Consider the following 26,541-nt stretch of genomic DNA (forward strand, 5'->3'; position numbering starts at 1 on the left):
TATGACCGCATCCCGGTCCAAGCAAGAAAAGGAAGGTAAGGTGCCAGCATGGATGACCGGAGCACCAACATGGCAAGGAACGCTGTTCACACGGGTGGGTGCGGATCAGGAAGGGGGGCCTGTCCACACGGGCGTCCCCTTCTCTGGCGAAGGATTCTGCTCCCCTTTCATCGTGGCTTCGTCTTCTTCTTCGTATCCGTCGTCGACGTTGTCGTCGTCGTGGCCCGTCAGAGGCGGGGAGAAAGGGAGGGAAGCCATCCTCGACCATCGCTGTGCTAGTCTGTTCTCCTCCGCATGAGCTCACTGCCCTCCATTCAATCGCCACTCACTACCTCATTTATTGAAGTCGTCTGTTCCGCGGTCAAACTCTAAAGGTTTGATGATTGATCACTCTGTTTCTCGGGCTGGACGAACTGGGCCGGAAGTTGATTATTCGGTGATTTACGATGCGCGGCAAGTGAGGCCAGAGCTTGGAGGAAGACACTGGCTGGCTGTAGACCTGGTAGTGCGGTGGACTGTCTGGTGTGGAGTTTCTAGGATGGAGTTTTGTGGTTTGATTTTGATTTTTGATTTAATTTTTTTTTTTGGAGGTTTCAAGTCGCCATTGGATATGAGTGGATATGAGTTGGCTGCAGGCGGACAGGAGGGAATCTAGGCGGGAGCAGGAGGATGTGTTGCTATGCTTTACTCTGGTGCCAGTGAGGTTTGTTTCTTATCCAGTAACGCGTGGCTGGGAGGTGTACACTGTGTAGGGCAGAATGAGTTCGATGTGTGTATTAGGAAATGTAGGTTTTGGTGTACATTGCGGAAGCAGGTGAAGTATTGTTTTCAGACACCTTCAGGGGTTGGCTGTGATTATTGCGACGTGACGCAAGTACGATTTTGAGTAATTCTTTGAATGCCTTAGCATTTAGCATACAATGTGCTCCTTGCTTTGGTGGCAGTCTCAAAAGTTGGACCGAAGTGATCAAATTCAAGGCATGTATTTATTCACCAGCAAACGAATAGTGACTTGCGTGTTAGGGCTAGCTTAAGGTCCGTGATACGATGACATACGATGTGGTAGGGAAGTAGAACATGGGATATGTGGGAGGGTAAAAAACACCTTTGGTAGGAAATGCAGCGAGACCTCTGACTCAATCGGGGTTTAGTTGTGTGCGCGTTGGCGTTTTGACGCCAACTGAAGAACACGACTAATTTCTGCAGTTCGTGGTTGGATTTGTGTTCGTTCCCACATTTTCTATCTATGGCGACCTCCTTTTCACTGAATATGAAATGCCCTAATTACCACTTTTGGAAAATTATCAGGTGAATTGGTGAATCAGAGTTTTGATTGAGAAGCACTTGCGGGTATTGATCAGGAATTGTGGTAAAAAGAATTAAGAGACTGCCAGCCGCTTGGAGGCTCATGTGGGACGGGGATATCTACACGTTGCTGACACATAGTTTAGGAAATGCGAAGAATTTGGTTTCCAGGTTCGTCATTTGACGTGAAAAGGTGTCTTGTTGTTCCCGAAGATGAGATCCGGTACGGAGCACTGCACCTTCTCTTTTAATTATTTGATATCCCCCCTTTGTATCATATTATCAGGAGTTCTATTAGGAATGCCAGTATCAAGGGGATAAAGAAATTATCAGGGATCAATATAAGCAGATGGCAAATTGGACTTACACTTCTACAATAATTCCATGCTCTCGGTGTTCTAGCAGCTCTGGGGCTCTTTTAATGCTTAAAGGTCAAAAAACATTATACTGATCGATTCAGGATTGTAATCATTAAAGATTGTGATTAACTGCGAATAATAGGCACATTAGCTGGAGTTGAGGGAAGTCCTCGCCAAAGCCTTTGATAAAATTAGACACTTAGTGTGATTTATGCTGTACTATTTCGGAGTGGCTCTTATAGAGTAAATGCCAGGTTTTATAGTGAACAGCCATCAATGATTCAGCTTCTAATTTCGCTTGTGTTTAGGACGGCGCGCCAAATCTGGGGAGGGGTCTTCGTCCAGGTCCGAAAGATGGAAAGAAAAGGGGGAAGAGAGTTTTCGCCGATCTGGTTTAGGTTTGTGTTTAAATTTCTCCTCAAGCCGCTTGGCAGCTAAGTTTAGCACCACTAAGTTGTATTCCACATTGGAATTTCCGCTAGCACGAAGGGGCCTGGTTGAGAAGTATCGGAATGACTCTTTCGTCTTTAAGGATAGTCAAAATTGGGTCGAACTCACGAGTATTTTCCAGATGTGAAGAAGTTTTATACCTTAATACCTTAATGTATCATAATTAAAATGTAGTGAGTGTGATTTCAATCTTCGTACCCAACATCGATTCCGTAATCCTTGTGAAATATTCATGGGGCCTTACCACATTAAAATTCGCTTAGAATCTGAGTGTTCTAACGTTGCCCAGTTGGAGCTGTATGTAATATCCACTGTACATCTAATTAAACAAGTGACGACGAATTCTATCGTGTCTTGGTCATGGCAGAGGGGCTCAAGGATTTCTCTCGCAAACTTGTGAATGTTGATGCATTTGTTCTTGAGATCCAAGAATGGATTGAAGAGAGGCTTCATACTTCCCCTTACGGAAAGACGCAGTTCCGTTCGCCTTTTCAAGTTGATCAGCTTCGGACACTCGATTATGCATTAGTCAGTGTGTCCTTCCAGCAGCTCCTTCGAATGCCGGTTTCTCAGTCATACACGCCCTCTCTCGGTAAATCCTTTGGTATTACAATTACTTTCTTCCTTTAGAAGCTTTATCAATGTAAAGGCTGTCGCAGAATGCTGTTACTGAAGATTCTGATTTTTTTCCTTCTCTACTAGCAGAGCCTGCCGTGTATCTGGCTGTGGAAGACTTTATGCATACAGCAACGCAACGGTTATGGGAGACGTTTTGGGATGCTTCCGAAGAACCTGAGCCTATGCCATTTTACATTATGGGCCCTCATACTTCTGCTTCAGATTCCCTGTCGGTATGTTTGTTCTATACAACTATCTCGCAATGGTAATGTTATTCAAATTTAACTTAGAAATACTCATCGGCTTTAAGGATTTTATCAAACATTTTAGTACATTAATAGCTTGATGCCTTTAGGTTGCGAGGCAAATTTTGCTATCTTTTACCTAACCTAACATTGTTTGGCAAGCCCTTTATTTATTGACAGGTTTATGTGTACAATCTACAGGCTTTAGTTTTGGACAAAGCGAGTTCAAGGGGGTCAGGGGAAACGTTGCCTGGAGCTGCTATTATTGCCAAAAATGGCTCCAGTGGAGATGGTGGACATGTTTTATGGGACCATGTTGCTGTATTTGTCGAAGTTAGGGAGGATGTTACAGGAGCTATGTCGAAGGGTTCGCAGTCGGCCCCTTCTTTAGAGGTTATTGGCCGTGCTCTTTTTCACGGTCTTCTGATGCTTACGTCGAGATCCTTATCTAAGAAACCATCCATTCGGTATAATGCTGATACTGCCTACGTCTTATTTGTGAATTCAAGACAAGGTGGAGTTGTGAGGCTCAAGGGAGACGTTTCAAAGTTGGAAACCAATACAAACAATGTGTACGTGCGTGCTGCTAAGTGGATTAAGGAACATGCGGAAGTTACTGTGTGTCCAGTGGAACAAGTGTGGAATAGGTTTGGTAATTCAAATTGGGGAGATATGGGTGCAATGCAACTTCTACTAGCAATTTTTCACTCGATCGAGCAGTGCCGAGGTCCGCCCAGGAATCCACTTGCAGAGATGGCAGCTTTGCATAATGAAAGAGTGCAGCACAGATTGTTGGAACGTGAGAATTTGGAGTTGCAAGAATTGGGTGAAACAGGATCTTCTCAACGCAGCAATTCGCTTCGACGTAGCAGCCGGCCTGAAATTCTGGAAATTGAGGAAGAAGAGGAGGTTGGAGACGAACACCTTTCATGTGATACACTCTAGTCTAGTCTTTTTGTTTAGTTCTCTAGGATGAAAAATATGGTGTTTTACTTCAATCTATGTGCAGACCCCTAACCCAGTTGTGAAGCAGAGTGCGAGCTATTTTTTTGCTGCGCGAATTCGGACTATTCTCGATGTTGGATCTACTTCTCTCTACTTTTTATCCCTGTTTGCCTCTATCTTGTTGTCAGAAATTTTGTCGTAAATTTTACAATTTACTCATTTTTGTTGCTAGCTGTGTCTATGAATATCTTTGAATCTGACGTGTTATAGTGAGCATTGCTAGGAGTTTATTTTTTTCAATCAGACAAATCAGGAGATTTGTGGTTACCAGCGTTTGAGCCAGATTGGCTTTACTTCTTATGCAAGTCTTAATAAACTTATAAGTTCAAGAACAGTTGTGATGTGTGGAATTGCTATATCTTCCTTAAATAATGGATGAATTTTTGACAATTTTATTATATTCCGCCTCTTTTACAGGATATTGAGATCGAGGATAGTCGACGCGCCCCGGATCATGTTATGAAGCTTGAACCTGGCACAATATTATGGCTTGAGGATGCCCATTGGCAGCGAGGATTTCAAATTCAAGAGCAACTAGGCAGGAGGAATTCTGTGTACAGTGCAATATCTCTTGATGAGGTTGGAAAGCCTCTAGCGGTCCATATTGGGGCACATCCGTCACAATTGGAGCCCTCCTGGGAAGACATGAGTACATGGTACCAGGTTGGTTCTTTTTCCATGTGCTATTTCATTTAGAGGGCAGTTTCTTGTGATGCCGAACGTTATGATTTTGGTTATGTACTTGAAAGCATTGATAGGACTCGTCTGATGAATACTTGTATGCATGGAGTCTGGATATTTAGAACGCCAATATTCTTCTCATCAGTATCACTTCGTTCCAATAGTCCTGCAGTCTTACTCTCTCGATATGGCCTTAAATCAATGTACGTATTGACATGACCATTGCGTGAGCCAGGTCCAGAGGCAGACACGGGTGCTAAATATAATGAAGCAGCGGGGTGTTTTCAGCAAGTACTTGACGCAGATTATTGCATCCGGCAGACTTATGCACCCAGGCCCATGCTCGAAGAAGAGTCCTGCGAGTCGTTGTGATCATCCTTGGTGTGGAACTCCTGTTCTGGTTACAGCCCCCATAGGAGAAACCGTGGATTTGGTTGTTGAAAGAGAAGGTGTATTTCCGGTGGAAGAAGCCCTTCGGATTTGCCATGATTGTTTATCAGCCTTGCGGAGTGCTAGCTCAATTGGTATTCAACATGGAGACATCACCCCGGATCATGTCATTCGAGTGACAGGAAGTGACGATGAGTATTATTATGTTTTGTCGGACTGGGGTCATGCTGTCTTGGAGGAGCGAGACAGCCCCGCTTTGTCTCCGCAGTTTTCGTCTACTGCAGCTTTACAAGACGGGAAACTGTATCCTGCTTCTGACACAGAGAGTTTGGTGTACCTTCTTTACTACATCTGTGGTGGTATCATTCCAGAGTTTGATAGCATGGAGGCAGCCTTGCAGTGGAGGGATAGGGTATGGGCCCGGCGAATTATTCAACAGCAGCTAGGGGAGGTCTCTGCTGTTCTGAAGGCTTTTGCCGATTATGTAGACACTCTCTGTGGCACCCCTTATCCCGTTGATTACGACATATGGCTGCATCGCTTGGCGCGAGCGCTCAGTATTGATCCCAGCAAGAACGAACTCTCATCCGGCCGTCTGGAGTTTATGGCAGAATCATCTGGGACCTCTGCTCCTTCAGTAAGCTGAGTAATTTAGAAATGTGATGCCTCAACTGCGTGCTTGCAAAGGAGCAGCAAAGGCTGCTGTGAATTTGTGAGAAAGATACTAATGTATGGTTCATTACAGCTCATCCAACTTCAGCTGTTCCAAACGTAAAGACCATCGGCTTATCGTTTACTTTCAGAGTGACTGGCCAGTGTCTAATTCCAGGTATACTTTGACATGAACACGCTGTTAAACCAGCGGAGTATATTCGTGCGGATGACTAAAAGCTACGTACTCTGTCACTCTATGAAATGGTTCTCCTTCATCCAGTTTCAAGTGCTCAGCTTGACAGGCTGAAGCATGAGTATTTTCACTGGTGTTTTAGGTGATGCTGCTTTAATCAAATCAGAGATTTTCTCAGTGATTTAGAGCTAAGAATCACATAGGGTTGACCTGTTGATTTGCACATACCTAAATAGGTAAGTTGTAAGTGCCTGGTCGTGATGTCTATTTATTGTAATCTGGGATGGCAGCATTTGCTGTAGATCTCGGGAGGAGGAACTTAGATTGCCCGCCAATCCTGATGAAGGTGTTGAGGTGGGCTTTTCCTGTGGTAAGAATGTTGTGAAGGAATTGTGCATACAAACAAGGCATTCTGGCGGAATAATTCCCAAACACAGTTCAAGGAGCACAATCGTTGGAGGTCTTCGTAAAGCTTCGAGTCCTTTTTTGGGGTGATAAGCTGCGCTCTGTTGGTGAATGACGAAGACGCACCGAGGGAGTCCTGCTCAAGTGGCAACCTGTTGCTCTGAGGGGTCTGGACAAACTTTTCATTGCTGGGAGGGATTTCTGTCAGGGTATGTGTACAAGACGTATATGTGACTACCTTAATTGGTCAACCAGATTGGTGAAGTACGAGCAAAATTTAAGTAAGCGATGCATAAGAAATCGATCTTTCTGTAAGATTATCAAGACTAAGCAGTTTTGTCTTGAATTTTAACGTGATATGTACTACTTACTGAACTTGCCTCCTCCTCCCTCATTATTTAGTCTTCTACTCACAAGACCCAAGAGAAACAGTTCCAATTGTCTATTCACTCTGCAGCATGTCTACGCAATTTGTGAGCGGGACCTGCCCGGGCCAAGACAAAGCTAAGTGAATGGGGAATCAGGGCAATTGGTGAAAATTCCGAACTCTGACTGTGCCTTCGTTGCCTTCGTTGGTAGCCAGAGAGTCCGTTTGCCGGAACTCGATGCTTCTCGTGCTCAATTTCATTATAGCCTTGCCTCATTTTCTTTTTTGTGGTTACTGCCCGTAGTGTAACGACGCCAGCGATTTGAGCAACTGCACCTGCGCGTCAACGCTAAGTTTCTTTTTGTAACTCCTAGCAGCGCCCGCTGTGACCATAGCTGCGTCTTTCCTGGCCGTGTTTGCTGGTGCTCTTGGAGCAGCTACGTTGTTGGCATCGTTTTCCTACCTAGTCCAGAGTGGCACCGCTGAGGATGAACAGGCGTCTGTCCTTCGCGGCTATGGCTGAGACGAGACTAAGGGTGATGAAGGACCAGATATGTAGCATTTTTTGTGATCATCGTAAGATCACAAACCTGAATGCACATGTATGAGCATGTTTAATATGTGATTCCACTCGTGTTTTCTGGCTCTGGAATGTTGGACAGACCATGATGAGCATGATTGTTTCTCAATCATTTCTGCAGCGAATCAGTGTACATTTGTTATTTTACATGTGAAGCATTGAGTTGCCAACATTGTTACCTGCCGTGAATTTTGTTAATTGCCCTTTAGCACAGTCGTGGGACTGACTCCTCTAGATGATGTCTCCCAACACACTTGTGCTCTGTAGATTTCGTCATTCAATCACTCCGCCGTCCGACACATCATATCTAATTAATTGAACCGTAAAATTATTCATTAACAAACAATTCAATAACAGTTCAAAATTGTACCGCAAACTCTAGTTATCGCGTCACTCCCCTCTGAAGAAGAATTTTCTACTGGAAATTTTGATGTATGGCCACTGCCTCTCTCCGCACCCGTCACATTTACACAGTATCAGTGCCGCAATCTCATTGGAGATCACTTTATGATAAATAAAATTGGACGTTTTCAGCTCCTCATCTTGTTTACACCGATAAGACTATTGTGTTAGAACATTTTAATAATATGGATCTCATCGTGTTTTCTGTTCTTATCAGACTTCCTTAAGCATTGCCATTGCACCGCATGCGGTGCGACGAGGATTCCATTTCTGCATCGTGTGCCGCTGTTTGGGATGCTACTTGAGAACCTCACCGCGGAGGTATCTCACCAATGTGAGCGTGCCAAGAGCTCAAGCGACAATGGAGACCAACTGAGCTTATAGCTCAAAACCTGACGAGTCTCGTGTGTGTACGGGGACGAAAGATATTCGAGATCTCTGAAGCAGTTACTACGTTTATTCACCCGATCCTCATCTTCAACACACGCAGTATTTCTTGCCTTGCTATAATTATATTTTTTATTAGCAAATGCGTCGATTTTTATGAACAGAACACACTGCATGCTTAGACGATCCGTAATTGAATAATGTGCAAATTTTTAACCAGATTTCGTCATCATGCTTGACTTTCTATTCTCTTGGGGATTTTTCTAGATTTCATCGAACAGAAGTTTCTGAATCGTGCTGAATGCGATAGTTATTGCAATACACTAAATGCAGTGGTTCGAGGCCGTCAAGCTGAAGTTTCAAGTCTCGCCCAGTGTTGCGACAATGTGTTGCACAGCTCCCAGTTGAGATTTGTATCTTGCGCTTCTCCAATTTCCTGGATAAAGTTGTTGGATAAACCAGCATTAAATTTTTATCCAAATTTTTATGCTGACTTTTATTTTAAGTTTTTTTCAGACGAAAATCGGATGAAAAAGTTTTTATCGTGATTGTTATTTTAATTTTTATCCAGATTTTCAATTCCTTGGATAAGATTGCTATGGAAATTATGATTCAAGCTACATGCACATCCCAAGTTGTTACAAGCACACTCCAAATTGCTATATGCACACTGAAGTTTGTAGCTTAAGCCTTATCTTATTTTATCCTATTGTATTAAAAAAAACTATTGAATGAAGGTAAAAACTGGCCTTGTATCCTAGAAAGTCATGGTGAAAACCATTAAAAATCTCAAAATTCCATAGCAACCTTGACTATAGGAATAAAAATGAGCAAGATGGGCATAAATTGCCACATTATAAGAACATGACAAAGCGTCGTCTTAGGTTCACATTGAAGAGTTAAAAATGGAAGTCATAATCTAAATGCCATGAGTTGAGCTGATTGTAATTGTGTTGCACTGTTAGACTAGTTTGAATCACTTTAACTAATAAGCAAGATTTTTTCTTCTATCACAACTATTAGTTAGATTCATTCATGCATTTAAGATGTCAGAATCCTCAGTTTGCGGTACACTAGGAAGGCTGTAAGTCGATTGTACCTTCTTGAAACTCTTTTCATAAATTAATGGTGTTGCTAGAAAAACGATTCTATTTCCATCCAATAATCGTGAGTGATATTCTTTGTCTCAATGCTATAATATTAGTCTTCTCTCCTTCTTTCTCTTTACATTTATTTGACCAAATAACCACATTTTTAATCTAATCCTATTTAATTGATGAGGTACATTCAAAATCAAGACTTTTGTGGATGAAGATATTTTTAAAATTGGTGAATAGGTACAAATTATTTATAAAGATATGCTTATAATCTTCTATATGAAAGCTTTGTGATTTTTATTTTTGTTTTTAAGAAAGATGAAAATAAAATGAATAAAATATAAAAAATGTGAAATATCAAGTAGAAAATTTGGCTTAACCAAATTACTTAACTATTAATGATTTTTTAAAAATTTTAAAATAATTTAATAAAAAATAAAAAAATAATAAATTTTTATGTATAATATGTTTTAAGATTATATATATATATATATATATATATATATATATATTCAAACATTCATATACATATAGCAAGATCTTTTTTAATTTTTAACTTTTTTTTATTCTCACTTTAAAAGGATTAATATTGATAATTACACTAATAATGTCAACTAATAGAAAATACTATGTAGATGAAAATCTACTAAACTGAACTAGACTACATCCATTTAACATGATTTGGAATTCAATGCCTCATCACATGAGAAATTGAACAAACTTGTTGTATAAATTTGATTTAAAATTTTAATTTTTTCAAATTAATAAAATTTTAATTTAAAAATTAGAGATAATTAAAAAAATTATAAAAAATTAAACTTCATGTTTTTTTAATCAAGCAATATGATTATCTTCTTACAAAAACGTATGCTAAATATTCAAATTTTTATTATGATTTTAATAATTTATTTAAATTATTAAAAAATAAAAAATATTGTGTGTATATATATATATATATATATATATACATATATTTCAAATCATTAATTAGAAAGCATTTAGAGCCTAAGAAGTTTGTTCAAAGTAGTTTTAGATAATAAATAAATTTAGTAAAACATATTTTTCTAATTTGAAAAGTTTTCAAATATCTTGCATGAATTTCTTGTAAATAGAAGCCAAGTCATAGTATGCCTTCTCACTGCTTCTTATATAGACTTATACTCTTTGAAGCTATTCTTCATGCTTGAACCATAGCCATATCAATTTTTTTTGTTTCTCTATTGTACTTATAAAAATTCATTTTTTTCCTTTTCTTTTTTATAAATAAAATTATTTAAAAACTGAGATTGAAGTGCCATTAATTTTTTCATAGATAATCAAAACATTTAATCACTCTGTTACTAAATAGCAATTAAAAGTCTCAATCAACACCCATCATTATGTATTTGTTTGAATAATGTTTCTCTTGATGCTGCTTTCTATTCATTAACAGTCACACCTTTTGAAGCTTGCACAATACTTTAGGAAATTCAAATGATGCATTTTGATGTATTTTGGAAATGACGATATGTTCAGAGCACATTGTTCTTTTGATCCTTTTTTTTAAAAAAATCAAATAATTTATGTAATAATTCAACCATGTTCTGATTTTTTTATGTTATTTAAAGATAGAGGAATATTATTATTGCATGGAAGCATGATTACAATTTTCCTTATCGGTTTTCAACATCAATCAAAAATATCTCAAGGACATTTCAATTACACACATGTTTACATGAAGATAAAGTAATATATTAATTAACTTATTATAATAAGACCTTTTTTAAAATAATAAAATAACATAATTAATTAATATTTTACCTTTTGAAAATTTTCTAACTTTTGCATTATTTATTTTAGTGTATAATTATTTTCAAAGAGCTACAAAAGATCTATACATTTGATATACATTCATTTCGACAAGAAAGAAATTTCTCTTAAAATATGTTTAATTAAATGTAAAGAGAATATGCATCAAAATCATTTTAGTAAAGTGAACTGAAAAAAAAAATTAAAAAAATGATAATGATTCAATTTAAAATCTTAGGTGTAATTTAATACAATGTAACAACAATGGATTTTTTTTTTTTTTTTTTTTTTTTTGTTATTATTTTTTAAAGAAAATGACAGAAAAAAAATTAATTGTGCATATGTAGAATTATCAAATCACACCTGAAGATCGAAATGATTTGAAACTGTTGAAATTATTTAAAGCATTATCCTAATCTGTTAACTAAGATTTTATGTAATCTATTCCAAGGTCAAAATGTTGCATGCACCATAGCATTGATGCTGCAATTTTTCGAATGAAAATTCTAGATTGCCATTTCGAAACAAGATTTTTGTGGTTTCTATAATGTTTTGTGTGTGTATGTATATATATATATATATATATATATATTTACATTTCCTTTTTAAAAGACTACCAACAAAATTTTGCATAACCATTAGAGTAATTTGGATCATTATTTTCAACTTGCTAAGTTGATACCAATTCACCACCTTCTGTGCATGTAATGTAGAATTTTTGTCACATGTATGTATGTATGTATGTATGTATATATATATATATATATATATACAGATAAGAATTAGTAGAAGTTGTTAATGGGGGGTGGTTAGAACATGTGATTTTCAAAGTGGTGCTCAACAAAAACCTTCTTTGTGGAGTTTGTTGGGACACCTTGTCCTCATTCCTTCACCAGCAGCTGCAGTTGCTTCAAGCTTAGAATTCCAAGTACAAACCAAACAAACCCATTACACATGTTGCTTGTTTGATTGAATATGGTATTTTTTGGGGGAGATGAAACACAATTTGAGTATGGTTCAAAGTGAAAATGTATTAAAAATTTAGGTGTATTTCAAAAGATGCACCACATATAAGATAATAGCCCCTTTGAGGATATGTTGGAATAGAAATGAATGCATCTATGGTCATGTCTGTATTTTGATGAGTAGGATATTTTTACCACTTTGCAGAGGGTTTATGAGTAGGATAGCAATGAGTTTGAAGAAGGATCACATAGTGCGGAAAGCAATCACAACCATCAAACTTTCTTTACAAGGGGATGAGGAATCTTTCCTTTTGGTATCAAAGGTCTATTGAGAAAAGCTCATACATTTTTTTGTAAAGACACCACACAAATCCATACCCTTATTTTCTCAAAAGTCTGCCACAATTCAATCAACATAGAGTTGAAAGTTGGTCTGTTGACCTCTGGAGACCTTACTTATTTATATGTAGATATATCCTAAGTTATTGACATGGCCATGTAATTTTAACAAAAGGCATGTTATGTGCTTCAGCATTTGGAAAATGCCCTTTGGAGAATTATCCAAAAACTAATCCACAAAAGGGTTCAAAGTCACCCACAGGACAACTTTGAACATATCATCATACTTCCTTTACTTCAATCAATAAATAGTAATACAAGCATAGATGCACTGACTTGTCTGATCCCAGGCAAATTAGACCTTCACAAATGCAGCACAATGGGCATCTCAACCAAGGTGGGAGAAACTTGATGAAAGCCTAAGATATCCATATATAATAGCACATTACTCCATCAGCTGTTCAACATGTGTTTTTATTGCTTCGGTTCACACAACAACCCAAAAGCGTTAACAGCTTTCGTAGACTCACATGCATCAGAGGCTGCCCAGGACAATGAAAAGAAAAGGAAAAGGAAAAGGAGAAGGGTTATCAATTGGGCACTATTGAAGGGGATTGGAAAAGCAATCCCACGGCACCATGAATTCTGAAAGGTCCCGAAAGCACCTGTATCTGGACAACCACTATGTATGATAAGCAATCAGGCTGATCTTCAAAACGAGGATGCATTCCCAGGACAACCCAAAGGACACAACAGTGAGAGGGTTCAGATGGGCACCTTTCGAGTGACGGTGTACCCAACCTTGGCGACGGTGGTGCACAGGCCAGGCTCACATGCCTGTGGCCAGCCTTAGCACAAGCCTGTCAGAGAAAAAGCACCCTGAAACCCACTGTTCTCTGGTGAAAACGAAGTTTTACCCAGGATAGCCGCAGCTGCGTCCAAAAAGCTGGATGCGATCAGTTTCATGGTGTGTGTACACTAGTTGCTGTAGGAAATTGAAAAGAAAAAGACATCCATTCCACAAGATAGACTCATCCATTCCTCAACCTAACCAAACGTTACAGTGCATGCAAAATATCTCCGATGAAATAAAGAGTTGTCTAAATGCTACGATTGAGAGTGATTTTCATAGAAATCCGCTCAAGGAACTTCACTGGCAACACCGGAAACTCTTGTTGAGCTTCTACAACTTCCTCTATGAACTCTAGCTCATGAACTATTAGATTTGAAACGCTGTCGTGTCTGCATCATTCTCCACTAATTGTGCCTTGGGAGGGTCTGAAAAGTAATGGCAGATTTCTTCTAATGCAGGGTAAAAATGGGGTAACACTCTTCAAAAGAGAAAGGGCAAGGTGTAGCCCAACGTTAACAAGTCTGCAACCAGTGAAAGAACCCCCAACTGCATAGAGTTGATCATAACTTCCTGTTACTCCCCGTGGGACCCTATTCATCGTGTGTCAAGGGTAAGTTTGGCAACATTCCCATAAACCTTTCTCTGAGAGATCTCATGACGGACTGCATCAGTGTACTGTCGTCTTTTAGTACGCTTTGAAATATCTGTTGACAATATCGTTGCCGCATCTCCACTTCTTTCTTAGACAAAGCACGCAAGGTTGGAACAATGCGATGGATCTCGCTTGTCGGAAATTGCAAGAGGCAGCGCTGCCACTTAATTAAAGTCTCAAAAGGTTTGACATAATTGTCTGCGACCAGCACAGGGATCGCGCCGGCACTTAGCACCTCCAGCATTCGGTAGGAAGCAGGTGATCGACCCGCGGGAGCAAGACCAAACGTTGTGTTCAGAAGCTCCATAAAATCGTAGCTGTCAAACACTGTTTGGTCTTCTGCACATCCTGCGCCGCGCCATGGTTGCCACAATCGGAGCTTATTGTTTGTCCCGTGATCGCATGTTGTGACAACCACAACATCCTTTCCATCATGCATGCCTCGAAATTCAGATCCGCTACGAAACTTCCCCTCGCGCGACAAATACCTGGTCCCTTTAAAAGTCAAGAAGTACTTCCTCTCAAAGGGCTTCAACTCAGAAAGGCCTGTAATCACATTGACGTTCCTGCGGGGGAGAGGGATAGCAATGTCAAAACCCGGTCTGTAGGTTGTGTCATGGAGCTCCGTGCTAAGAATCGATGCCATCCCAATTGACCCAGGCGGCGGATTGGTCTGCGCCCATCGATCTGCAAAAGTGACGAACACATGGTTAAGCCCACCGTTCCAGTGAGGCAAGTTCCTGGGATCCGGTTTCTTCCAAGCTGCTTTATTAGCCTTAGAATCGGAGAAGTAAAAGAAGAGACAGGCTTCTTGAGGATCGTTAGTGTGCCATTTTGACGAGGGCAGGAGTTCAAAATATGTCGGGTTCTGCTTTGGCTCTGGGTCATTGTAGGTGTACACAAGAATTTCATCACTGTGCTCACAACGCGAAAAATTAAAGCAGGCATCTATAGAGCACCGCGGAAACGCAACAGGATAATGCCACATTTTGTCCGAGTGCCATGGCTCGGGCTTCAAATTATCTCTGGATGTCGATAGAAAGATGAATCCGACGCAGCACATGAGAATGACCATCACGAGCAAACGTCGCTCCAGCACCGTCGATCTCACCATCCCGCACATGGAGCCCACCGCAGTGCACTTCCTGTTCCATAACCGTGGACGGGGTGTAACCTTCCCCAAATTGTCTTCGTCGGACTTCTCCAGAAGACTCTCGCGAGCAACACATTGCTTAGGACCCATAAGAACCGCACATGTAACTAGATATGTTCGTTCAAGTTCGTGATCGTACTCGTTCCTGCAGCCACCAACTTGTCTCTAACGATCCCGAGAAAACGCTGTGCACCCTGAAGTCTGTTCTTTAACAGCAACTTCCCCAATAATTATTGATAGTCTTTCGTGCGAATCGATGAGCAGGAAGTACCCTGGCTAGTCATCTAACATTTTTTTAAATATTGAAAAAATAATTTAAAATCTAAAAAACAAAAAGTAAAGGCTACGAGAAATAACTGAGTAAGCAGAACAGCAAAGCTATAGTCAACAGCTACCTGCAAAGACCACAGCAGTTGTCACTCGTAGAAATACCGCCAAGCCCCGTCGAAGATATCAGAGCTGTATAGCCGGGTGCAGAGAGAACTAAAGAACAAGGATGTGAAAATTCTAGAGAGAAGAGATAAAGTGGTGAGATAGATGAGTCAAGAACAGGACACGACATGCAAAAACAGGACGAGAAGTGCACCGTAGACTCAGGGCGGTAATATCATCACCAAGTCGAATCTAGAGAAGCTTAGGAAGGGATGCCGAGATCATGCCTGCCAACAACACACGACTTGGCCAAGGGGTGGAGGTGAATCTCACATTGCAACTCGTAGAACGACATTGATGCACACCAATGCCGCATCCCTAGAACAAGGGAACCCCATGGCCTGAGCACAAAAAGCACGGGAAAAAAGAAGCGCTTCGCACTCGGACAAAACTCATTCCGACTCCAGATGCAAGCTCCTACCGAAATGGACATAAGCTAAACATTGTCCAGCGCTCACTTACGTTTTTCAACGTCAAGAGCAGCTCAGAATAGTCACAAAAACGGGCAGTCCTCTGCTACAAAAGCTCTCGCGCTATCGCCCTTTGTCGCCGACTGCGGAGGAGGAAGGCGCATTTCGGAGGCTCGATCCGCCACCGCGCCTCATCTTTCGACACGAATTTTTTGGCTCAACTAGCAGTTCGAGTTCAGCGCTACAATTCTACGTCGTGCACGCGGCGGAATGAGATCCGGAGAGAACCGAGACGGGCAACCAGCTACGCCAGGCCAAACATACGTTGAAGGGCAGGGGAAGATCATGCATCAGCAGAGCAACGTACAAACGCTGGTGAACAGGAGAAGATAACTAGGGTCGACGGAGAAGACGACGGTGGTGGACCTCTGTCTTCGCGATGGGGTTTTCCGCCACACTGCACGCGGTGATAGGGTGCCCCTTTATTTTACCGGCGCCGGTGAATATGGGACGTTACTCTTGGTGTGGTCTCTCAGGTGGGTCGCAAATGGGGAGGGAGGGCGGTGTGAATAGGAAGGAGGTATGAAGGAGTCTTCCATGGACGCGGAAGCATCTTGGAAGCTGACGGGGCGTTCACTCTCTCTCGTCCACGTCAGCATTCTGTGATGTCATCACTTATGGATTTGGCCCACGTGTGTTTTGGGTTGGGTGGTGGGTGGATTAGGTGACGGGCTTGGCTAATCCTACTCTTTGGATTCATGGATCAAGCCTCCTTAATTAGTAGTTAAGTGGGGCTCTCTTGTCCTGTATTGTATTTAATATAATACAATTTGGTTTAGGAATTCATTGTTTGTAGAGCATATACTTCATGCTTTCTGTTTACCTACGTACATTAAGCATTCATAATCGCTCTTAAAAATTTGAAGCTTGAAGATGTATTGGAAAATTTTGTAAGTTTTTTGTAGGTAGCATTTGATTGCTCTTGAAATGTATGTATGTTTAGAGTACAAAGAAAATTAAAATATAAAGAAAAAGAAAAAAGAAACCATTAATTTGGGATTTTGAGTTTAGTAAGTTTGTAGTAAGTTGTTATAAAAATATATGTATGTATTCTTTACTTGTTTATTCATTTATTCTGATTCTTACATGTACCAAAATAAATTTTATAACATATATATATATACTCATTCTTGTTATATTGATTATATTTAATGTGAGACACTTTGAAAAAATTAGAAATAAAAAATATATGAATCCGTTTTAATAAACATGAGTACACGCACACACACTCACACACACACACACACACACATATATATATATATATATATAAATTTAAAATCCAATCTTTAAAATGATGTTATGAAAAATATGGAAAATATCAAATATATCCTTGAAATATGTGAAAATATCATATATAACCCTGAAATATGCGGAAATAACGAATATACCGTTGAATTCTTGGTAATTGCAAATGTACCCCTGAGTTTTGTCATAATTGCAAATATGCCCTTGATAACTTGTCACCAAAATCCTTTATTAGCTGCTTTTGGGGCACAAGCCGCGTGAAGCGCAATTTTCAGCGCGATACTTCTGGGGGCTCTTCTGGTTCCCCTCCGCTTTTTTCGCCGCTGGTTCCCCTGCCGTCGCAACTTCACACTGCCCTAGTTCTTCCCGGCCCTGTGAAGCTCTCGCACTCCATGTGTGCGCCGCAACACACACGGTTGCAATGCGCCGTTTACTGCCATGGATTACTCTCCCCTCCACCCCGATCCACCCCGACATCGACGCTGCGAGCTTGGTATCACGACAAACCGGCGTTGCCATGGCATGTAATCTCTGCAGCCGCTGTGAAGAAGCCAATAAATAAAATGAATTTGGTAAGGAAAGAATACACTGATCATTCTACTCGTTCTACTTTTTTCCCCAGTGTATTCTTGTTGTTATGCATCCACACTTTTAAAACATGTCGCTTGACACCAACAACTGAACAGAACTCTTGCACGGCTGGCTCGTCGTGCTTCTGTATCCTCCAACCCAACTTCTCTGAGAAAGAGAGAAAGAGCTTCGGCTGAACTTGCGTGTGCTAAACAAGTGTTTATCGAGAAAGATTGGTAAGGTTTAGGCTGACTCGATTCTTGATTTTCTAATCTGAGACATCAGTATTATAGTAGAGTCACAACAAGAAAGTAAAGTTGATCATTTGATTGAGCATTTTCTTTCATTTTACGGTCAAAATTTAGTGTTTGGACTATATTTGCAACACGCATGTCTCTGAAAACCATCGCCTCAGCCTATGCCATTTATTTATTTATTGTGTGTTTGACCTATTGTACCTACATGTCAATTAATAATTAACTTAGTAAGCATATTAACTTTAATGTTATTGTTAGAATCTAATTGATTAATAGTTTAATTTTTTTATTTTAGGATCAAGTCCAAAGATTTAAATTAAAGAAATTTATACTTATTCACTTATTGTTAAATTAGTTTCTAAAATATATGATATGATTTTTGTAACTATTATTTTAATATAGAATTTATTTTATTTTATTTAACTTTTTCAAGCTTCAAGTGGTTTACAATTTTTGATGATGTAATCTAGCATTAAATAAGAATATAAAAATGTGACTTGAAGTCAAATATTATGAATATAGTCTAAATTTTTAAACAAAATTAAAGCCATGTAGATTAGTATTGGCTCTATATATAACTTCAATTATTTCTAAAAAAACCTATGTATTCTTATAATACTATTTAATTATTTATAAATTTAATATTATCTCATGTAATTTGTTAATGATTTAAAGTTAAATGTTAAAATATCCCATCTACAACATTATTACAAAGGTGTCAATTTAATAATTATTATTTATACATTTATTTCTTTTACAAACTACATGTTGATAATTAAATTGAAAATAGACTATAAAAATATTCTATTATTAATCATTTTGTAGTATTTTTTAATTTTTAATTTAATTTAATTTTTTATATAAACTACATCCTTTGCTTAGACATATTGAATTCTTATTTCACAAGATTTTATCATTACGTGTTTGAAAGTTCTTACATTTAAAAAACATTAAGGTAATAGAGAATGTAGAGTTTATTTTCTATTTTATTAGTAAATATAATATTTTCTATTTTATTTGATTTTATTATATACTCATTTAACTATTCTATACAAAATATTAGTTTTTTAGCCTAATTATTGTTGCAAATGACATTTGTGCATGACTTAATTAAAAACTTATATAATTCTAATAACTTAATCATCTTGGTATGCAAAGAGTAACTACATTTTTTAAGTTAGGTAGGATTGTGATATAATAATGGTTTATACTTGATAAGATTTTTTTGAGCTTAGGAGAAAGTTTATAATTTTAGTATTTTCACCTTAAAAGACTTTGTTTTACTATAATATCAATTTTAGCCATGAAAATCAAAAAAATCACCTTCTACATAATTTTTCAAGTAGATTATTTATTATTAAATTTATTAGAAGTAGTCAATTTTGCAATCTTATGGTAACAAAGCTTCACAAATATATCTTAAATTTAAAGAGCATATATAATATAATACATTAATTGAATTCTTTTGGTATTTAAAGACTAAAGAATATACAATAGTACATAAAATTAAACCAAAAATCTCTAATAAATAAATAAAAATCAACCATTTTTTTTTTGCCCTATTGTATGCTTATCTAAAAAATACATTACTTTTTTGCTATTCTACAAACTACCAATATAGTCATTTTTTGCCTATTAAAGAATATTTAGATATTTATTTATAATTAATTATATAAAAAACACAAAATAACTTATATATCAAATGAGGCCAATCCATAAAAATATATTAATTTTTTTTTTATATCTTATAACTATTTTTGGAAAATATTCATAATATTTATGTCAAAAAATAGCTTTATATTAAATTTCATCTAATTTATATTTATTTATAAGAAATGTAATCAAATAGATTGTTTTAGATTTTTTAATTAGTTAAATATGAAAAGATAATAGTATATTAAATCTTGTAAAAAAAACTATACATAATATGCTCCTCATAGAATACTTTGTGGTAGAATAAATAACATACATTATCATTCTATATATATATATATATATATATATATATATTATTTTATTATTATTTTATTAAATTAAAAGAAATTTTAGTCAAGCCTTTGTATTGTGTTTGTATAATTTTGTATTAAAAATAATATCTATAGCACGTTTTATATATTTTATGAAAGCACATATCAGTAATGTTTACATTAACTTTGCATCTTAAGATAAAATAGTTTTTTATTTGTTATAATACATCTAGATCTAAATTATTTATATTAAAGTAAATTTAAATATTAAGTTGAAATAAAATAAATAATAGTATAATAATTAATATCAAAAAATAGCTATATAATAATAATAATAATAATAAAATAACCTATAAGTTATGGATATGATTTTGGTAATACTAATAAGCATAATTTAACAATTTAGTAGTGTAATAATATTTTATTTTAAGAATTAATTAAAAAAAATATTACCTATACATATATACAATTGATCCTTTATCATCCAATTTCTTATAAATCAATATCCTCTAATATTCAATACAAAATGAATTCCATCTATTGTGTTCTTATAGCATAAATCAATATTATCTTTTCTTCAATATTCGATGTATTTCATGAGTAAAATCAATTTATTTATGTATACAAAAAAATAAAGAAAAATAACAAAAGCTAAGAATACTATTTATACAATGATATAATTATAGCAAATACTAGAACCAAGAATTAAACAATGTCTAATGCTTTTTTTTGGCATCATAGCTTATTTTGGATTTAACAAGCAATATTATGAATGATAATATGCAAGAAAATTGAAAGATTAAGGATTTTAATGAATTTCGAAGAGACTTCCAATTTTTCTCTGTTTATCATTTCTTTTTTTGCTTTCTCCAACTCATCAACCTCATCAACATCATTTTTATTGCCTACCACAAGTTCAACAATTTCTTCATTTAAAAAATATTGATAGAAAATTTCTTCTTTAATAAGATTCAAAAGAGTTTCAATTGATATTGGATTGCAAATATCTAATTGCTTTCTAGTTAAAGATAGTTCATCATTGATGCTTACTTCCACAAATTTGACTTCTTGGTTTGTAAGTGCAATATCTTGTAAGCTAATATGCTTGAAGCAATTGCTGATAACGTTTGTAAGAATATTGTTATATATAACATTACACTGTTACATTGTTATTAGTTGATTGAATTTGTAAATATCAAACTTGTATGCTTCATTTTTATCAATTACATCTTATAGCTAAAAGCGACAATAATACTTCTTAAAAGCAACAATGATTCTTACATCTATAGGTTAATTCTTTTACGTTCTATTTGGTGAAAGAAATATAATTTTAATATTTATCAATTCAATATTTTTTAAAATATCCAAAAGAATATTATTAAAAATAAGAAGAATCTTTTTATTTTTATATGTCATCCTTTCATTGATTTTCTTCAGCCAACATTGGAACAATTGATTGATCATCCACGCTTTTTTGTTTATAAAGTAGAAAAATTAAGTTGTTTGTTAATTTTCTTATTAAAGCAATGGAATTTCTATGCATAGCCAATATAAAAGAGATTTAGCTTGTTCAAGCTATTTGCATTATGAATAAAAAAATATGATGATTCTCATTTTATTTTATTTTATTCATGTAATATGGCAAGTAGAAATTGTCTTATCAAGCAAGAGATAGTAGAATAATTTGATTTTGTCCATATTATAAATGTCATAGAAGACATATCACTTAATCTTTGCTTGAAGCTCAAGAAAGAATACCTCAATTGCAGCAATATTAGCCAATGTACTTTCATTCCATTATTTGAATGCTTGGAATTCACGTCATTGTTTAAACTTTTTAATCCAACCATTTAAAAATCCTAGGAAATTTGCAATATTTAGAAGGATAGCAAACTTTCTTCTTTTCTCTTATATTAATCCATCAATGAATACACATCATGGATATACATATGTACTCTAGTAAATACCTATATAATTAGATAGAAGTAAATAAAATTAGATAAAAGTAGGTTAATTTTATAATATCTTTTAAAGAAGCTTCCTAAAAGCTTTTTAGACATTACTTTGACTTTACATGTGCTTATAGTTGATTCGTAGGTTAGAAACTTGGTTAACAAGTTAACCATGTGTTGGTAGTTTGTGGAACAAGCTAACTATGTAACTCACATTTAAAAAACTTTGCAGAAATTTTTATTTCGTATTAGAGGTTGTACATTATCCTCTTTTAATTTAGTTTTTTGAATTTTTTTGAATTTTTATAGAAGGAAAGATTATAGATGCTATTCTCAGTGAAAGTGAAAATAGATTTGCAACTATTGCAGAGCTTCATAAGCTTGTCAATACTCTAAGAGTAGAAATGTCATGTATTTCCAATATGAATCATAGAAGTACTATGCCTATGCTTATAAAAGAATTTTAGAGTTTGCGGCAAGAGTTGTATAGTTGAAGAAAGCAAGTAGATCAACCTCGCAACCAAATCCAAGGAGTTTTGCTTCTACAAATATGACAAAGACAAGGATTAGTATGCATCAAAATTTTGATGGAACAAGATCAAAATATCAAAGATCTCTGCAATAAGTCATGCTCTATGTAAGGTTGCATCCCTTCTAATACGTTGATAGATTTATTCAAGTCGGATTTATGGGCGCACTTCTATCAAGAAGTGCTCGCTCTTGGTTTGCACCTTTTATTGAAAAGAATTCGTGACTTCTTTATGATCTAAATTCATTTCTAAAAGTCTTTACAGCCACATTTGGAGAAAGTGATTGAAAAAGAGTAGTAGAGACTAAGTTCTTATCTTTATGGTAAGAATCATGGTCAACCACCATATATGCTATTGAATTCCAAAACCTCACTTGGCAATGTTGATTGGAATGACAAAGCCCTTATCAATCAATTTTAATTTCAATTGAAGGGTAATATCAAAGATTTATTCTTGATAATATCAAAGGCAAAATCTTTAAAATAATTTATTGCTCAAGCCATTGCATTCAAGAATTGATTATTTAAAAGATATCAAGAAGAAAGATTTGGTTGGAGAAGAACAAATCAAATAATAATGGGAGCTTCCAAGTTTTCAAAAACTTATTCATCGAGGCCAAAATAAATGCAAATTGATACAATACATTTTAAATCCCTCTTAAAAGAAGAAAAGACTTGACGATGTCAAGAAGACTTATGCTTATATTGTAGAGAGGCTAAACATACTACTCAACATTATCCAAAGAAACAATGCAATTACAAAATGAGAAGGATGGTTGCCAAAGAAGATGAGGTGTCAAAAAATAAGTTTTTACAACTACAATAGGGATCATGCAGTTGAAATCTTGCATAACTTGTAATAAATATCCTATTCTTTCCTTAGATCCCTTACCTTATTTTACAATAGAAGTTTATTTAGGACCAAAAAATCACAAAATCTTAGCTTTGTTAGATTTAGGAGCCTCAGTTTGTTCTATAGATAAAGATTTTGTCAAAAAATAAGAGATATTGTTAGTCAAAAAAACTAAACATGTACATATAGAAGTCATAGATGGTTGTTTACTATCTTTTAGAGATGTTACATATGAGACTATTTTTTTTAATTATAGAAATTAAAGATTATAATAATATAGTAATATTTAATGTAATAAGATCTTTGTCCAATTTGATTATTTTAAGATTATTTTTTTTAAAAAAGTATAATCTTCAAATAGATTGGATTTTTTGTAACCTTGATTTTTTTGATAGTTTAATCTAAAATTCTATTAATCAAGTAGAAATACATAGGTCTAATACATCCAAATCCTTATTAGTAGATGCGAGAGCTTTTGTGCATGCCGTAAAAGAAAGATTATCTTATCTTTTACTTTATATGCCATGCCCATTTCTGATGGCAAGAAGATGTCAAGTGATATTCTTAGCCAATATCAAGATTTCTAAGATGTTTATGAAAAGAAAAATATAGATATTCTTATGATTGTTCCATTGATCTTCACAAAAGAGCTCAACCACCATTTGGACCAATCTATATCCTATCATAAAACAAGTTGGTTGCACTGAAGGAATACACGGATAAAAACTTGACTTAAAATTTTATATATCATTCTAAATCTCCCATCTTATTTGTGAAGAAAAAAGATGGATCTTTGTGGATGTGTGTGGACTATCAAAGACTTAATAAGATCACCATCAAGAATAGGTATCCTCTACCTTTAATTTCAAGATTTTTTGATCAATTGAATGAAGTGAAGATCTATACAAAAATAGATTTATAACAAGCATATAATTTGGTACGCATTAAATAGGGAGATGAATGAAAAAAATATATTTTGAATTAGGTATGGACATATTGAATATAATGTCATGCCTTTTGGACTCACAAATGTATTAGTTTCTTTTCAACATCTAATGAAAGATGTCTTTTGTGAGTTTTTTAATAATTTTATTGTCTATCATTTAAATGACATCTTAATCTATTCTAAGGACACAAAAAAATATAAAGTTTATGATTATCATGTATTACAAAAACCTAAAGATGGAGGATTATATGTCAAGTTAGAAAAGTGTGTATTCTATATTACTCAAGTTGACTTTCTATGATATATCATTTTTAATGGAGAGCTAATGATAGATTTAAAGAAGGTCCAAACTATCATGGATTGGAAGATTTGAAGAATAATAAGACACATGTAATATTTTTTTGACTTTGTCAATTATTATCAGATCTTCATCAAGAAATTTTCTTATGTTGCAACTCAACTTATACATTTGACTTGTAAAGGCAAATTTGACTGGAGTAAAGAATTTAAAGCATTATTTGATGTTTTAAAAAAAGAATTTACTTCTGTAAAAATCTTTTTTATTGTGTTGACTTTTCTAAGGTATTTTTTATGGAAACAAATGCATTAGATTTTGCCTTGAGTTTAGTATTATCACAAATGGGAGTAGATGACAAACTCCATCTAATAGATTTTGATTCCAATTTTTTTCAACAACGGAGATTAATTATGACATTTATAACAAAGAATTCCTTACAATTATAGATTCATTTAAAAAATGACATTATTATTTAGATGGTACCTTGAGTCCAGTTACCATATATATAGATCACAAAAACCTCAAGTATTTCATTTCAACATTTGTTTTAAATTGTCACCAAGCTCATTAGACCATGTCTTTATCAAGATTTTATTTGAAGATCATTTATTGATCCAAAAAAGAACAAGATTTGTTAGACGACCTTTCTAAACGTTCTTATCTTGTACCAAAAGAAAAAAATATATCTTTTGATCAATAAAGAATAATTTTTATGAAGCCAAAATATTTTTTCTTTAGAGCAACAAAATTAATATTGATTTTTGATTCAATGTTTGTCAAATAAATTCAATTAAGTATGTCCTTTAATATTCTTGTTGATGATATCAAAAATAATTCTTCTAAATCTCATGGTACTTCTAAGTTCAAGTTGAAGTTAAAGAACAACCTATTCTATTTTGAAGGATGATTATAAATTCTAGAAAGTGGGATAAAATTATGTATTCTTTAAATTTATCATGACTTTCCAATAGTTGGACATTTTGGATATAAGAAGACTACAGAGCTAATATCGAGAGATTTTTGGTGACTTCAAATATAAAAGGCAATCAAAGACTTTGTACAATTATATAATATTTATTTAAGTTCCAAAATTCCTTGCCATTGGCCTTATTGACTTCTTTAGCCATTACCTATTTCAAAACAACTATGGTCTTTAATTTCTATAGTTTTTATCATGGATCTTTCAATCTCATATTTGTATGATTCTATATTTATGGTAGCAGATTGTTTTATCAAGACGTCATATTTTATACCATCTATAAAATCTATCACAAGTAAAAAAATAGATAAGTTTTTTTTTAACAATATCTATTACTAACATAAATTAATTAAAGATATTATATCAAATAGAGGGACTGAATTTATATTAAGATTTTAGAGAATCCTTTTTAAGATTTTAAAGGTGGATGGATATAAAGTTTTTTTTGACTTTTATCTTCAAACTGATGGGCAAACAAAATAGGTGAATTAAGTATTAGAATAGTACTTGAGGTATATATCTTTCTTTTCCAACTATATTTATCATCCACAACTTGATATTTTTGACTTTTCAAAAGTCAATAACCTTGTAGCAGAAGATTTAACAAATCATTTGTTAAAGCTATATGCAATAATAAAGGTACAGTTAAAAAGAGCTTAAAAATGACAAAAAATTAATATAGATGCCTATTGCAAGGAACAACCACAATTCAACATAGATAACAAGATATGATTACTTTGTTGTAATATCAAGATTACTTATCCTTGTGATAAGTTAGACTATTGTAAGCTAGGATCTTTTCCTGATAATGAACAAGTCAATCTTATTGCTTATTGATTATATCTACCAAAATCTATGAAAATCCATTCCATATTTCTTATGTCCTTTTTTCAGTCATATAAGATAGTGAATATCTCGAGAAGAAGACAAATGTCCCCTCTTCCAATAAAATTAAATAATAATTAAAAGTTTGAGGTAGAAGAAGTCTTAGATTCAAGGTAGTATTAAATAAGGCTGGAATATCTTATTTATTGGCATACATATAATATTAACAAATGCATATGAGAGCTAGTAAAGAATCTTGTAAATGTAATAAAGAAATTTGAAGCTTTTAATTGTCAATATTTTTCAAAACTAAGATGAAGGATAACA

The 26,541-nt window shown here is 35.2% G+C and overlaps 2 protein-coding genes and 2 long non-coding RNA genes across 11 annotated transcripts; 3 read left to right on the forward strand and 1 right to left on the reverse strand.

Moving 5' to 3' along the window:
* The first annotated feature begins 215 nt into the window (after window positions 1-215).
* Window positions 216-7,292, forward strand: LOC112279951 (uncharacterized). Of its 7 annotated transcripts, none has more exons than XR_016502167.1 (10): window positions 216-502; window positions 636-703; window positions 1,309-1,528; window positions 1,973-2,062; window positions 2,482-2,706; window positions 2,820-2,965; window positions 3,179-3,886; window positions 4,400-4,645; window positions 4,899-6,837; window positions 6,977-7,292. XR_016502167.1 is itself a non-coding variant. In XM_090248945.1 (9 exons), exons 3-9 carry the CDS (start codon window positions 1,519-1,521, stop codon window positions 5,697-5,699), a joined length of 2,226 nt encoding a protein of 741 aa, XP_090105071.1. In that variant the 5' UTR covers window positions 216-502; window positions 636-703; window positions 1,309-1,518; the 3' UTR covers window positions 5,700-7,292. The 7 variants fall into 7 exon arrangements, 5 of the variants coding, with proteins under 5 accessions (XP_090105071.1, XP_073388880.1, XP_090105073.1 ...); XR_016502166.1 differs by having other exon boundaries at window positions 269-502; window positions 2,817-2,965; XM_090248945.1 differs by having other exon boundaries at window positions 4,899-7,292.
* A 585-nt stretch (window positions 7,293-7,877) lies between these two features.
* LOC149989527 (uncharacterized) lies at window positions 7,878-8,576 on the forward strand. Its single transcript, XR_016502392.1, has 2 exons — window positions 7,878-8,100; window positions 8,309-8,576. It is a non-coding gene; the product is annotated as an uncharacterized LOC149989527 (long non-coding RNA).
* Window positions 8,577-11,695: 3,119 nt separating this feature from the next.
* On the forward strand, window positions 11,696-13,159 carry LOC149989528 (uncharacterized). The gene is made up of 2 exons (XR_016502168.1): window positions 11,696-11,854; window positions 12,097-13,159. It is a non-coding gene; the product is annotated as an uncharacterized LOC149989528 (long non-coding RNA).
* Window positions 13,160-13,268: 109 nt separating this feature from the next.
* On the reverse strand, window positions 13,269-16,568 carry LOC112280248 (uncharacterized). 2 transcript variants are annotated; one of them, XM_024515530.3, is made up of 2 exons: window positions 15,284-16,568; window positions 13,269-15,089 (listed from the first exon to the last, which is right to left on the reverse strand). In XM_024515530.3, exon 2 carries the CDS (start codon window positions 14,976-14,978, stop codon window positions 13,674-13,676), a length of 1,305 nt encoding a protein of 434 aa, XP_024371298.1. In that variant the 5' UTR covers window positions 14,979-15,089; window positions 15,284-16,568; the 3' UTR covers window positions 13,269-13,673. The 2 variants fall into 2 exon arrangements, with proteins under 2 accessions (XP_024371298.1, XP_024371300.1); XM_024515532.3 differs by having other exon boundaries at window positions 13,269-14,422; window positions 15,594-16,135.
* Window positions 16,569-26,541: the final 9,973 nt, after the last annotated feature.

Source organism: Physcomitrium patens, chromosome 3 (genome assembly GCF_059467195.1).
Source record: "Physcomitrium patens ecotype Gransden chromosome 3, ASM5946719v1, whole genome shotgun sequence".
Classification (NCBI taxonomy): domain Eukaryota; kingdom Viridiplantae; phylum Streptophyta; class Bryopsida; order Funariales; family Funariaceae; genus Physcomitrium; species Physcomitrium patens.